A 12,484-nucleotide genomic window follows, 5' to 3' on the forward strand; every position below is an offset into this window, starting at 1 on the left:
CAATGCAAAACACGAGCAACTAGCTACGTACGTCTAAGCAGTGATACAGCCTGAGCATGAGTATGTATGCATTCCTTCTATAAGCTTCCGATATATGGTATTGCATGTAATGTTGTGACTGAATGATCACCTAATGGCATTGAGTGTTTTCGGAGGAGATTGATTATGTTCGACGCACTTAATTACACCATAATGAAAGGTCGTCACATAGACAAACGTGAATCTTGATGATGACATATCTATATAGATTCGTTTCCAGAGGAATATTATCAATCTTGGTCCTTCCTTATTTGTGTTAAGCATAAAATATTCGTCATCTCATATGTACTAGGTTTTTACTCTGTTACTTTTGACTCAATTTATTACTTGGCGTTGTTTTCTTTTCTAGGGGTTTTTGAAGTCTGCTTCGATTGAAGGCCTTTAAGTTTCTTGTTCTATACTTCGGGACCAATTTGAAAACGATGTGCGACTATATTATATAAACGATGTCTGCTGAACTGAAAACTAAATAAATCAATATCCCTTTTGTGATCATGTTTGTACGTAATATATAACAAACAAAAACAATGGAGGATTTTGGATAAAAATATGAAAGATACATAATAGGTTGGAGAATCGGAATCTGGATTCAATTCGAAATGGAAAGTAGATCGATCTCCATTTGAAACCCAATTACATAGATTTTTTTTTTTTAATAATAATTCATCTTACTTCTTTCCACAAGGGACAACATTTCAAAAGTTAGTTACAGTGCAAAGCAAAGATGAAAAAGATGAAAGAAAAGACAAGTAGTGAATATAGAATTACCCTTGTGAAGCAACAAAAAGAATTGTGGAACTCATCGTGAATACCATTTACTGTTGAAAGAAACGAAACCAAAACCAAGTGGTTAAGAAGGTTTCTAAGACGTTTAGAGTTGCTGTGGTAGAAGAGTTCCTGCTTTGAAGAACTCAGATCCAAGCCGGCAAGTTTTGCTCGTTTAATATCCAAATTAACTAGTAATGCAGTTGGTTTGCATGTGGAGAAATGAAGTCGGGAGTTCCTCTCTCTTTCCACAAAGCATAGACCACTGCTAGAAAACTAAGCTTACAAACTGAATAGAGCTTCCTTAAACGAGATGGTGAGCGAACCCATATCTTCACCAATTATGTTTTTAGATTGAAGAACAAGAGAGCGAAGCCAAGAACAAAATACAAAGGAAACGACTATTCTTTCCTGTGATTTTATAGAAATCTCAGATTCAATAACACTAGATTTGGTAGTGATTTTGAAAATCACAAATTGAATAACATGTAATTTTTTTCTAAAAAAACATCTTAAATCCTTTAAAATACATGTTTCAACATCCCCTAAATTCCACAAAATCTTCTAAAGTCCATATGTTTCAGTACAGCCCTTGTCTTATATCCTATACTTCAAATATTTTTTTTTCTAATTGAGCCTATTTTACCTTGTTAATTCTGATCCAGCTCTACATGTTAGGTATTTACAATACAAAAAATTATGTTAGGGAGGTCCAAATCCATTCTTGGTCCATTTGTTATAAGATTATAAGAAAACTATCGATAGTTTCTTCTCTATATATTAACGAGGTCCAAATCCATTTTTGGTCCATTTGTTATTTCATTTGTATTCTACTAAGAAAGTACTGTATCTCTATGACCGTTTTCCCATAGGAATGTATCTCATCATCTTTGCAGGATATATGTGTTTTAACCTCAGTTGTCTTCAAAATATTGTGACAAAAAAAAAAATTCTACCTATATTCTTCACTTTTGTCAGTGCAGCAAAATATTAATATATCCATTCAACAACTTCATCACATATATATATATATGTGTGTGTGTGTGTATTTAAGCCAAATTGGTTTGTAAAAAGTCCATGTATATAAAGAACTGCAACAAGCGCTTGGTACTCATAGATAATGTACATGCGATAATATATTTGTCCTGAGTGATATGTCATGACAAATCACATAACGATGGCTTTGTTAATTTATAATGCAAGCTTTAATCCACATAACAGAAACATGGCTTGAGTATTTGGGTCCATAAGTCCATTGACATTTGTTGTGTGCTTATCGTTTGCCTTTTAATTTGTGTCTAAAACTAAAAATGTGGAATATCTTTTTTAAACCATAATGACTTTGCTATCTATGATCCCATACAAATATACTACTCTTTTTAGATTATTCAAAGATAATAATAAAGTACTTTCTATCTTTTTAAATAACAATCTTCTAAAAGTCATATATTAAGACAACCAAACATTTAATCATATAGTTCATTAGGTGTATCCATTCAACCTTTTAAAAATAGTTGAATAAATTACACATATGTTAAAAAATATTATTTTAAAAAGAAAATAAAGATATTTTCCATTAATGTTAATGACTTTTTCAGACAAATGTGCCAAAAGCATTAATGAGTAAATTTTTAAATACATTGAATAATAGAAAAAAATCTAGGGTTATTAATGACTAAAACTTTCTACGGTGAAGATTCATCTATATTCATCTAACGGCTCTTGTTTATCTTTACACATCATCCTAAGATTATTTTAAATAGAGGTTTTCATTACTCTCTACCACACTCTCATACATCAAGAAAAAAAAAACAATTTTACAGTTTGATACTTTTCAGCCATTTTTCATTTATAATTCTCCTCTTCTCCTTTTGTCTCTCGCTTCTTGTTCTATACCGCTCCTTGTTTTTGTAACCTATCTCTTTTCTCGGCTTGTTAAGGTATTTACTGGTTCAATTTAATTTGTTGTTCACTATTTCATTGTTTTATATACAGTTCATGTTGATGATTATATATATACATACACTTTTCAACCATTTCTCATTTTTATTTTTTATTAAGCTGTGATTTTGTTTTGTTTATTTGTTTGATTAATGGTTATCGGGATGAAAGATCATACTAGTAAATAATTTTTTTTTATGTTATTTTTGTTTTTGTTGGTGTCGGATTTGAGATTTTACCCCTTGTTGCCTTGAGCCATTTAAAAAAAAACTTTAGAAATGTTACTTGTTGTGTCTTTGTTTCAATAGCATATATATATATCACCGAGTTTTACACTTGATTATCATGTTAGGGTTCCATAATTCTTAAGAAAGCTTTGCGTTTATAGACTACTAATAAAAAGAGATTTTAAAGAGGACTATTAGTGTGAGTGAGAGACTCTTTCATTTATTAGTCTTAATAACTGTTTATTTTTTCTTTATTATTATTATTATTTTAAAAAAACACAACCATATTTTATTAATCTTCAACTTTTTCTATTTGTATAATATAGGAACCCGCTACGGCAACAATGGCCTCAAGAATTACTCCCTTTGATGATTCTAAGGAGTTTCATCAGGATGGTCCTAGTACCGGCCTTCCCCCTCCTCTACTGATCATGCCCATTCAAATTATTAGACCAACATCTGCTGACTTCAACGAATACTCCGATGACGCAGATACCGGTCCAAGTGTTGCTCCAACAAAACTAGAATCTTGTCAGGAGTTGAAGGATGGAACCTACACTACAACCACCGACCTTCCTGCTCCGTTAATGATCACCCCTCTGCAGATCATTAGACCATCTTGTGCCATTAATGACTGCTCCATTGATGTGGCTGCTGGCTCAAGTACTGCTCCAGAAAAACGACGACCTGGCCGACCAAAGGGTTCCAAAAATGCTGGTTCAAGTACTGCTCCATCTTGTGGCATTAATGACTACTCCATTAATCCATCTTGTGGCATTAATGACTACTCCATTGATGTGGCTGCTGGTTCAAGTACTGCTCCAGAAAAACGACGACCTGGCCGACCAAAGGGTTCCAAAAACAAAAATCCGACGCCCTCAACGAAGAAGCCAAAAACAGAAGATCCAAACAGCAGAAAGATTCCTGACATTAAAAACTTTGATTCAGGAATAACTGAAGGAGAGAATGATAACGGAAACCGTGCATTAGTGGAGTCAGTTCTGATGAGGTTTGACGCGGTAAGAAGAAAATTTTGCCAAGAGAAACTCGGAAAAGGCATCCTTACAACCGCTGACGCTAATTGCAGGACTATGAAGGTCCGGACTAACATGACAAAGAGGATTGGTCCAGTTCCTGGAGTACATATAGGTGATATTTTCTACTATTGGGGCGAAATGTGTTTAGTTGGGCTTCACACAAAAACCGTCGCTGGCATTGACTATATGACAACGGCAGCAGAAGATGGCTCAAAGGAACGTCTTGCAATAAGTGTGGTGACATCATCACGACTGTACGATAACCAAACGGAGGATCTTCAATGGTTGATATACTCCGGACATGGCGGAAAGAAGAGTTTACCTCGTGATCAAAAATTGAACAAGGGGAACGAGGCACTAGAAACAAGTAGAATAAAAGAGACGGACGTTAGAGTCATCCGAGGCAAAGCCGACCCCTGTGATAATGGTAAAAAGATATATATCTACGATGGACTTTATCGAGTTTCTGAGACATCTGAAGTGACAGCAGAAACTGGTTGTATGGAGTACAGGTTTAGAATGGAGAGGAAACCAGACCAACCTAATTCTGGTTATGCAAACTGGAAATTAGCTGAAGATTTGAGAACTCGTGGCATGAGTACATTGAGGCAGCATGGTTTCGTAAACCAAGATATGTCTTTGGGAAAAGAGCTTTTACGGGTCCCGCTGTTTAACGATGTCGATGAAGATGACAACGCGATGCCTGAAGACTTTGTTTACATCACATCTCAGGACTACTCAAGTATGGTGACCAATATCCATATCGATGGCCAAGAACTTGAACTTGGATGCCAGAATTGTCAAGGTCAGTCATGTATTGATAACTTAAGCTGCATGTGCATGCAAAAAAATGGTGGCAAATCACCATACCATAACTCCATTTTGGTTTGTCGTAAACCAATGATTTACGAGTGTGGTGAATCTTGTCCCTGCCCCAACGACTGCAAAAACCGATTGGTTCAAACCGGTTTGAAGCTCCACATGGAAGTGTTCAAGACAACAAATTGTGGTTGGGGCTTACGTTCTTGGGATCCAATCCGAGCCGGAACCTTTATATGCGAGTTTGCTGGTGTGAGGAAGACAAAAGAAGAAGTAGAAGACGGCGACAACTATTTGTTTGACTCATCTCGGGTTTACGAAAAGTTCAGATGGAACTACGAACCTGAGCTAGTGCGTGAGGATGTATCGGAAAGGGTCCCTGAGGTTTATAATCTGCCGACGCAAGTCTTGATAAGTGCAAAGGAGAAAGGAAACGTTGCTCGGTTCATGAATCACAGCTGCTCGCCAAATGTCTTCTGGCAACCTATTGAATTTGAAAACAAGGTTGGTAGATATGTTCGCATAGGGCTTTTTGCAATGAAGCATATCCCTCCAATGACTGAGTTGACATATGACTATGGAGTTTCATCTACTGAGCGTATTGGAGAAGATGGGATGCTTTACAGAGGCAGTCAGATTTGTCTCTGTGGTTCAGACAAGTGTCGTGGCTCTTTTGCCTGATTTGTACTTTTTTAATTATTTGTCCCTTTGTCATTTTTTTTCATAATTTCCTTTGTTTGCAAAAAAAAAAAAAAAAAAAATCTTTCTTTTTATTTTTATTTGCAGTTGTATCTTCTTTATTAAAAAAAAAAAAAAAAAAAACTTGTCGAATTTTGTATCATATTTTTGCCTAGATCATCAAAATTATTATCGGATTATTATTGGCTCAAAATCTAGGGTTAATTAATTTTAATAGATTTTGTTTTGTGAATAGATTTAATAATAATTAAAGAGATAAGAAAAGAAAACACAATTATTAAGAAGAACCCTTGTTTTTATAATAATATAAATATATAACGAAGGAAGAAAAAAAAAAAAAAATAAGGCTCGGTCGGGGTGTTATTGTTTTCTGGTTACCTTCTTCGTAAGTCTTATACCTTTCCTCGGGTCTATCTATCTCTCTGTTTCCTTTTGTTTGATTTTTCATCTATACATCTGTTCTTAATTTTGGTATATTAGGGTTTTCTTTGATTTCTCTATGCTCTGGGGCAGCCGTCCGTCTCCCTGAGAAATTCACTTTCCATTTCTGCTGTTCTTGGTGCCTTTGATCACGAATTCGGTCGAAATTGTACATTCTTTCGTCATAAAAAAAGAAAAAGGTTAAAACTTTTCAGACCAAACTGTTTAGATTCTTTCATACGTTTTCGACATCTTGTCTTAACATATAGTATCTCGTTTTCGATTGAGAAGCCTTCCTTCCCTGTTATCAATCGTTTGCGACTTTGCGTTTAGACTTTAGATATAATATTACGATGTTTTTATTGGGAGATTTTTTTGGTACTTGTTCTTTTCAGTAGTAAGTATATATTGTCGTTGTTGTGAGCTATGAGTAGAGATTCCAAAGGAAGAGCTTGGTATGGTAAAGTCTACCGTAGATTGGAAACGATTCTTGTGGATAAGGACACTTTTGTTTCTCAGGTACTTTTTGCTACTTCCGTAGTCTCTCTCTGAGTGTTTAAAAAGATGTAGAGTAGAGGTAAGTGAAGTCTCTCTTTGGTTCTTGTTATGTTGGACAGGGTAAGGTTTCTTTAGAATCAAATGATTCTGTAAAGGATGAACCAGAGGAACCAATGGAGGGGGATAGTTTAAAGGAGAAGTTATCAGACTCTGTGTTGATTGATGAGAAGTTTGAAGACTCTGTGTTAATTGATGAGAAGTTTGAAGACTCTGTTTTGATTGATGAGAAGTTTGAAGACTCTGTGTTGATTGGTGAGAAGTTTGAAGACTCTGTGCTGATTGATGAGAAGTTAGCAGACTCTGTGTTGATTGATGAGAAGTTTGAAGAGCTTTGTGATGATGATCAGACAGCTGGCACTTCCCTTTGCCACAAAGATCCCATATCTTCTCGTGCATCTCAATCTATGACTGGAATAACATGTAATGATGATGCTTTTGTATCTCTCTCTGGGATTTCTACGGGTGTCTCAAATATAACCCCATTCGCTACAGAGATTCAAGCTACACCTGTTCAAGACAGTGTGGCCAACACTAGGTCCTTTAGCAGCAACTCTATGAAAGGTTTGTGGCTGTTCTCTCATCTTTTTTATACAAGTCTTGGTGGAATTGCTATTCTCTGCAGTTTTGTTAGTTTCATCACGTTCAACTCTTATTGTGTAGTTAATCAAGATGAGTTCTGCATTGAAGACTTCGATGTTGGTCCCTTGGATACCATTGATTTGTTTGACATGACAACTCGAGAAGACCCCTCAGATTTTGACGACAATCTGCTATATGCAACGCGTGACAGGAGTGAGAAACTCAGATCATTCAAGGTGGTCCTCTCTCTCTCTCTCTTCCTCTCACACATATACACAGACACATAGATGTGTTTGTGTACGTACTTTCTACAGCAACAGCTAGTTTCCGACCATGGGGCAACAATTTTAGTTCCATCTTATGAAAGTTGAATAGATATGCATGATCTATCTATGTGTCATAAGATTGAATACTGCTTTCCCAATCTCCTTATTCCTAATATGTTTCTTCTTTACCATAATCATCAGAGAAAGCTAATGGATGCTTTAACTACCAAAAAGAGAAGAGAGAAGGAATATGAGCAGCTTGCAATATGGTTCGGAGACGCAGACATGGGTTGTGATCTTGTAAACACTAAAGAACATGCTACTACATCTCCAGACTCCAAAAGCTCACAGTCAAATGTGCCAATTGTATCAGAAGATTCTGAGTGGGAGATATTGTAAAGAAAAAAAGGAGTTCTATATTGGTGAGGCCATATGATGCTTTTGAATATATATCAAGAATAACTTTGTAACTAATATGGAAAAAACAAATTCTTCTTTCGGTTCCGTCTAGATTCTTTGGCTGCTTTAGACAATAAAATTGTTCCAACTAAGCATGGGACAAGTATGGTTGATTAGATAAAAAGGCAGGAGATTAACACATCTGAAAAGTTAATTCATATTTTCTGTACAGTAAAAATCCTAATACAGAAATCAATCCGTTTGGGAAGAGTTATCGACTTAGAAAAAAATCTAACTGTGCTATTGAAAGAGATCAAACAGCATGACGACGCTGACTAGCCTAATTACCAGTATCTGATTCACGGCCTGAGGAGCTGTCACTGTCAGAATCTGCATGCATATCAAAAGAAAAGTTAAGTGAGTTGTGAATTGTGATGGTGATATGGTAAAAGAGATGACAGAAAGTTTCAACATTTACCACTAGAGCCAGATCCTGAGTCACTACTAGAACTGTTAGAACTACTTGATCCACTTGCGTTGTTTTCTTGGCGAGCAGGAGATGACGTCCGAATTGCTTTTCCTGGTTTTTACATGTCAAAACAAAAGAATATGGAAAGATCATTATTTCCCTGCTTCTTCTTCTCTGTGTGTGTAGTTACATAAATACTGTTACATCCGAATTTGGTATATTGTGAGCTAAAAAACCTTACCTGATTCAGTAACTCTTGATGTTTCGGTGCCAGTTACTAGAGTGGTCTGTGAATACAAAAGAAGAAATAAAGCTATCAGCCAAAATCAGTAAGAGCAGAGGACATGAATAAACAATTAGATATGGGAATCTTACTGGTTCATGGATAATATTGTGAACAGATTCAGCATCTCTTTCTGAACCAAATCCCTGATGCTGCTCCTTTTTCTTGCTCAAGCTATCGTTATACCCAGTCACAAATCTATAAAGCTCCCAGAGTGTGTTGATATCAAGGCTATCAATATCCAGCTCAATCTCATCATCTTGTTGAGAGAGCTCCGGATTGCTCTTCTTTATAATCTGAACAACTATCTCAAGTTTGTCAAAAGGCAAGTCCTGAAGCTCTTCACTGAGTCTCCGTTTCTCTTCCAACGTCAGGTCCCTGCTGTTATTAGCAGGTGCCTCCTCTTCCTCTTCTTCAGGCTTCTCGGGAGCAGTGGTGACAGTTTCAGGTTCCACTGGGATCGTCATAGATTCGTCTCTCTCCCAATTCCTATTATCAAGTACAGGAGCTGGTGGAGGAGGAGGAGGAGGAGACGGAGAAGGTGTAGGAGCAGGTAATGGCTCTACTACAGTAGGAGCAACGGTTGAAACAGGAGCAGAGAACTCGATATCACGAGTTGGTTTGAACTTCCGATGAAGATTATCATACTGCATTTCAATGGCCACCCATTTCTCTTCAAACATGGCCAATAAAACCTCAGCAAACTGATGCACGTCATGCCCAACCGGATTATACAAGATAGCATTGTTAAAGGTAAGCCTGACATCTTCAGCAAAATCTAACGGCGAGTTATACAATTTCTTCTCCAACTTAGTCTTCACTGAACCCAAATCCATAGGTTGTTCAACAATAGTGTGATAATCATGCAAACCAAGTCCTTTAACATCAACTGGAACATTGAATACCCAACCACACTTATGCTTCATCAGTTTCGTAAGCAAAGTGTTACAGTTCTTGAAAACCTGAACCATACCTTTATCAGCAGCTCCAGGGCCAGGGCCACCTTTCTTACCTCCTCCTCCATTCCCTGTTTTCACCTTCTTGTTTCTCCCAGGAGCACCAGTTTTAGCCACAGACCCAATGATCCCACCTTGGGGTTGGGGATCGAGCCGTTTGATCAAGATCCTAACCTCATCTAGCTCAGCGTTAAGCTTCCGCTTCAAGTTCCTAACCTCAAGCTTAGAAATCGAGCTCAGACTTATCTTTAACATGTGATGATCGTCCTCTGACGCGAAAGAGTTCGAGGGAGACACAAGAGGAACCGATCGCTCCGGTCTAGAAACCACCATTGGCTTGGATCGGTTGTGATTCGAGCTCCAGTTCTTATGCTTCGTCTTTGTCTTCGTCTTCGAAGCTCCACCACCTGATATATGGTCAGAAGACATATTCCCCTGACAACCAAAAATTAGGGTTTCTCTAGGGGTTTTTTTTTAAGGCTCGGGAGGTACCGAGATTGAGGATTAACAACACCAAATCGAAATCGAAGGTCGGTGAAATCGAAAGAGGATAAAAATTAGGGTTATCAACCGTGTTAGTTCATGAAGATCGCTTCTGGATTTTTTTTTTTTTTTTTTTTTTTTTTGCAAAGCTGAAGAAAACCCTAAAAGGAAACAATGGTGAGAGAGAGAGAGAGAGAGTCGCGAGAATAGCGTAAGCTCACGCGCTTGAACACACGCGCTTTAGCACTCGAGAAATTTGGGAAAAACGATAACTGTGTAAAAGTGAAACAGAGTAAAAAGTTCTCAGGTGTCTGTCTCCCAACAAACCGGTACAAACCGAAACGTACCGATTAGAATGTCCCTTTTTACTTGACCTCGATCTATATAACTGTTAATCAATTGCGTAATCCATTAGGCTGGTTACGTACCTTTTTGTGATGTTTATACATATGTCTCCTCCATTTTAAAGAACAATCTACGAAATTATGTACTTTTTATCTATCAGTTACACTGGACCGACCCATAGGACAAGGATTAGGACATCAAAAAATTTAAAGCATTATTTATAAAAATATGGGTTTTAATATAAGTGTAATTTTGATTTTTTTTTTTTTCTCTTTTGAGGTTAATAGTTTGCTTTACTAAACTATTAGATAAATAGTTTCATCAAATCTAATGCTTTGGCTTTAGCTTGTGTTAATAAAATTTCAAAACATTAGACATAAAGTCTTATATACTATTGGTTATAATTTTTTGGTAATATATAAAAGGACATGTTTTTATGTTTTGCATAGGGCACTTGTAAGTGCCGGTTAGCAGTTACATATTAAACACCAAAGGTCTAACTAATTAGCATCTATTCATGGATATACAATGTTTATTGCATAGTTCCCGGATATCTTTTTAACCCATATTGACCCTAACGGCTCGAGCGTCACCTAGAATCATAACGATGTTATGCTTGTTTGTGGCATGCGGTATGGTCCATGCCCGAAACCCAACCACCTTTGTGGACGGAGATAGAGACGGGTGGGACTTGGTTGTTAGTGGGGAAAACTGGCCAGGCAAGAGGCAAAACCTTTTATGCTTGTGATATTTTTGGTACATTATAATGTTGTACGTGCATATATAAATTAAACTTTTAGTTGTCCATGAAATTGTTCATGAGGAAAGTAGTTAATTTTTTTTACTCATAATGATTTGTATATAAACGCAAAGTGCACACGTTTTAGATTTTAATTTCAGGTTATGACATGACCAACAGTACTAAGATACTCTATTACATGTCCTGGTTAGTGGTATGATATATTTTATATATATACAGTACATAATGTTATTCTTCAAATGTTTATATTTGGTGCAAACCAAAAGCATGTTACAATAGAAAAAAAAATAGAAAAAAGGAAGGAAACCTACGAATTTAATAAAAAAGGAAGGTAATCTACGAAACAATCTATATTAAGAATTTAAAGGTGTTGACTACTTGACCAAATTAAAACCATTTGGGTCAATATGTTAAAGGTTTTAATTTGGTGACCCTAGTAAACACCTATAAGTTCTTACATATACAGACTGTTCTTGAAATTGCAAGGGATCACCTGGATAGTGGATACATTACCAAATGGCTCAATCATCTAGGCACGTTTCCTATGTTGAGGCTACAGTTCCAATAACTATTGTCATGACAGTGTTATGCTTGATTCTAGCCAATGCCGTGACCCATGCCCGAAGACCGACCACTTACATTGTGGGAGGAGAAGACGGTTGGGACCCGGTTATTCCGATGGACAGTTGGGCACAAGGCAAAACCTTTTATGCTGGTGATATCCTCGGTATGTATCTATCAATGATCTTAAAATTATTCATAGTACGTAACGTGATTGATAAACAAATCTATCCATAGTTTTTTTTTTTTTGGGTAAGATATCTATATATTCATAGTTTACTGGGGTAACTTTAATCTTATAAGACATTAGATTTAATTATATTGGTACATTTATGGTGACACATTGCAGAATTCAAGTACGATTATCAGAGATTCAATATGGTTGTGGTAAACCGAACGGGTTATGAAACTTGTCAAGCGAACGATGGAGCGGAAGAGTATTACTCAGGTGACGATAAGATCCAACTTCATTACGGTTATAACTATTTCATCGGAACGTATACTCCCGAGGATTGTACCACCGGTTTAAAGTTGGCCGTCAACGCATTATAAGCATTGGCTCCAAAATAAAATTAAATGAAACAAATTACTATATAATGAGTGGTATTCTGGTATTGTAAGTTTTATATATGGATTCAAAATATCAAAGATTAATAAAATATCTTGATAAATTGGTATTGCGTTTTAATTATAGCTTACATACTTTAAAACCTCTCTGTCATATTGTACATCCATCTTTGAAGATGGCCGTCAAAGCATTGGCACCTCCGAATTATATATATATATATATATATATATATATATATATATATATATATCAATTAACTATAAGTGATATGATTAGTATTTTCGTTGTGTTGAAGTTTTTATTTGTACCA

At 36.3% G+C, this 12,484-nt stretch overlaps 4 protein-coding genes across 6 annotated transcripts; 3 read left to right on the plus strand and 1 right to left on the minus strand.

Moving 5' to 3' along the window:
* LOC104759274 (histone-lysine N-methyltransferase, H3 lysine-9 specific SUVH7-like) lies at positions 2,597–5,516 on the plus strand. Its single transcript, XM_010482219.2, has 2 exons — positions 2,597–2,744; positions 3,299–5,516. Exon 2 carries the CDS (start codon positions 3,317–3,319, stop codon positions 5,507–5,509), a length of 2,193 nt encoding a protein of 730 aa, XP_010480521.1. The 5' UTR covers positions 2,597–2,744; positions 3,299–3,316; the 3' UTR covers positions 5,510–5,516.
* Positions 5,859–7,854, plus strand: LOC104756110. 3 transcript variants are annotated; one of them, XM_010478638.1, is made up of 6 exons: positions 5,859–5,912; positions 6,008–6,147; positions 6,343–6,466; positions 6,565–7,066; positions 7,166–7,320; positions 7,552–7,854. In XM_010478638.1, exons 3-6 carry the CDS (start codon positions 6,374–6,376, stop codon positions 7,747–7,749), a joined length of 948 nt encoding a protein of 315 aa, XP_010476940.1. In that variant the 5' UTR covers positions 5,859–5,912; positions 6,008–6,147; positions 6,343–6,373; the 3' UTR covers positions 7,750–7,854. The 3 variants fall into 3 exon arrangements, with proteins under 3 accessions (XP_010476940.1, XP_010476941.1, XP_010476942.1); XM_010478639.1 differs by having other exon boundaries at positions 6,346–6,466; XM_010478640.1 differs by having other exon boundaries at positions 6,382–6,466.
* On the minus strand, positions 7,943–10,077 carry LOC104756111 (transcription factor GTE5, chloroplastic-like). Its single transcript, XM_010478641.2, has 4 exons — positions 8,594–10,077; positions 8,460–8,505; positions 8,228–8,329; positions 7,943–8,139 (listed from the first exon to the last, which is right to left on the minus strand). The coding sequence occupies exons 1-4, from the start codon at positions 9,884–9,886 to the stop codon at positions 8,090–8,092; spliced, it is 1,491 nt and encodes a 496-aa protein (XP_010476943.1). The 5' UTR covers positions 9,887–10,077; the 3' UTR covers positions 7,943–8,089.
* Positions 11,544–12,235, plus strand: LOC104756112 (basic blue protein-like). Its single transcript, XM_010478642.1, has 2 exons — positions 11,544–11,772; positions 11,956–12,235. The coding sequence occupies exons 1-2, from the start codon at positions 11,562–11,564 to the stop codon at positions 12,156–12,158; spliced, it is 414 nt and encodes a 137-aa protein (XP_010476944.1). The 5' UTR covers positions 11,544–11,561; the 3' UTR covers positions 12,159–12,235.

Source organism: Camelina sativa, chromosome 17 (assembly GCF_000633955.1).
Source record: "Camelina sativa cultivar DH55 chromosome 17, Cs, whole genome shotgun sequence".
In the NCBI taxonomy this organism is placed as follows: Eukaryota; Viridiplantae; Streptophyta; class Magnoliopsida; order Brassicales; family Brassicaceae; genus Camelina; species Camelina sativa.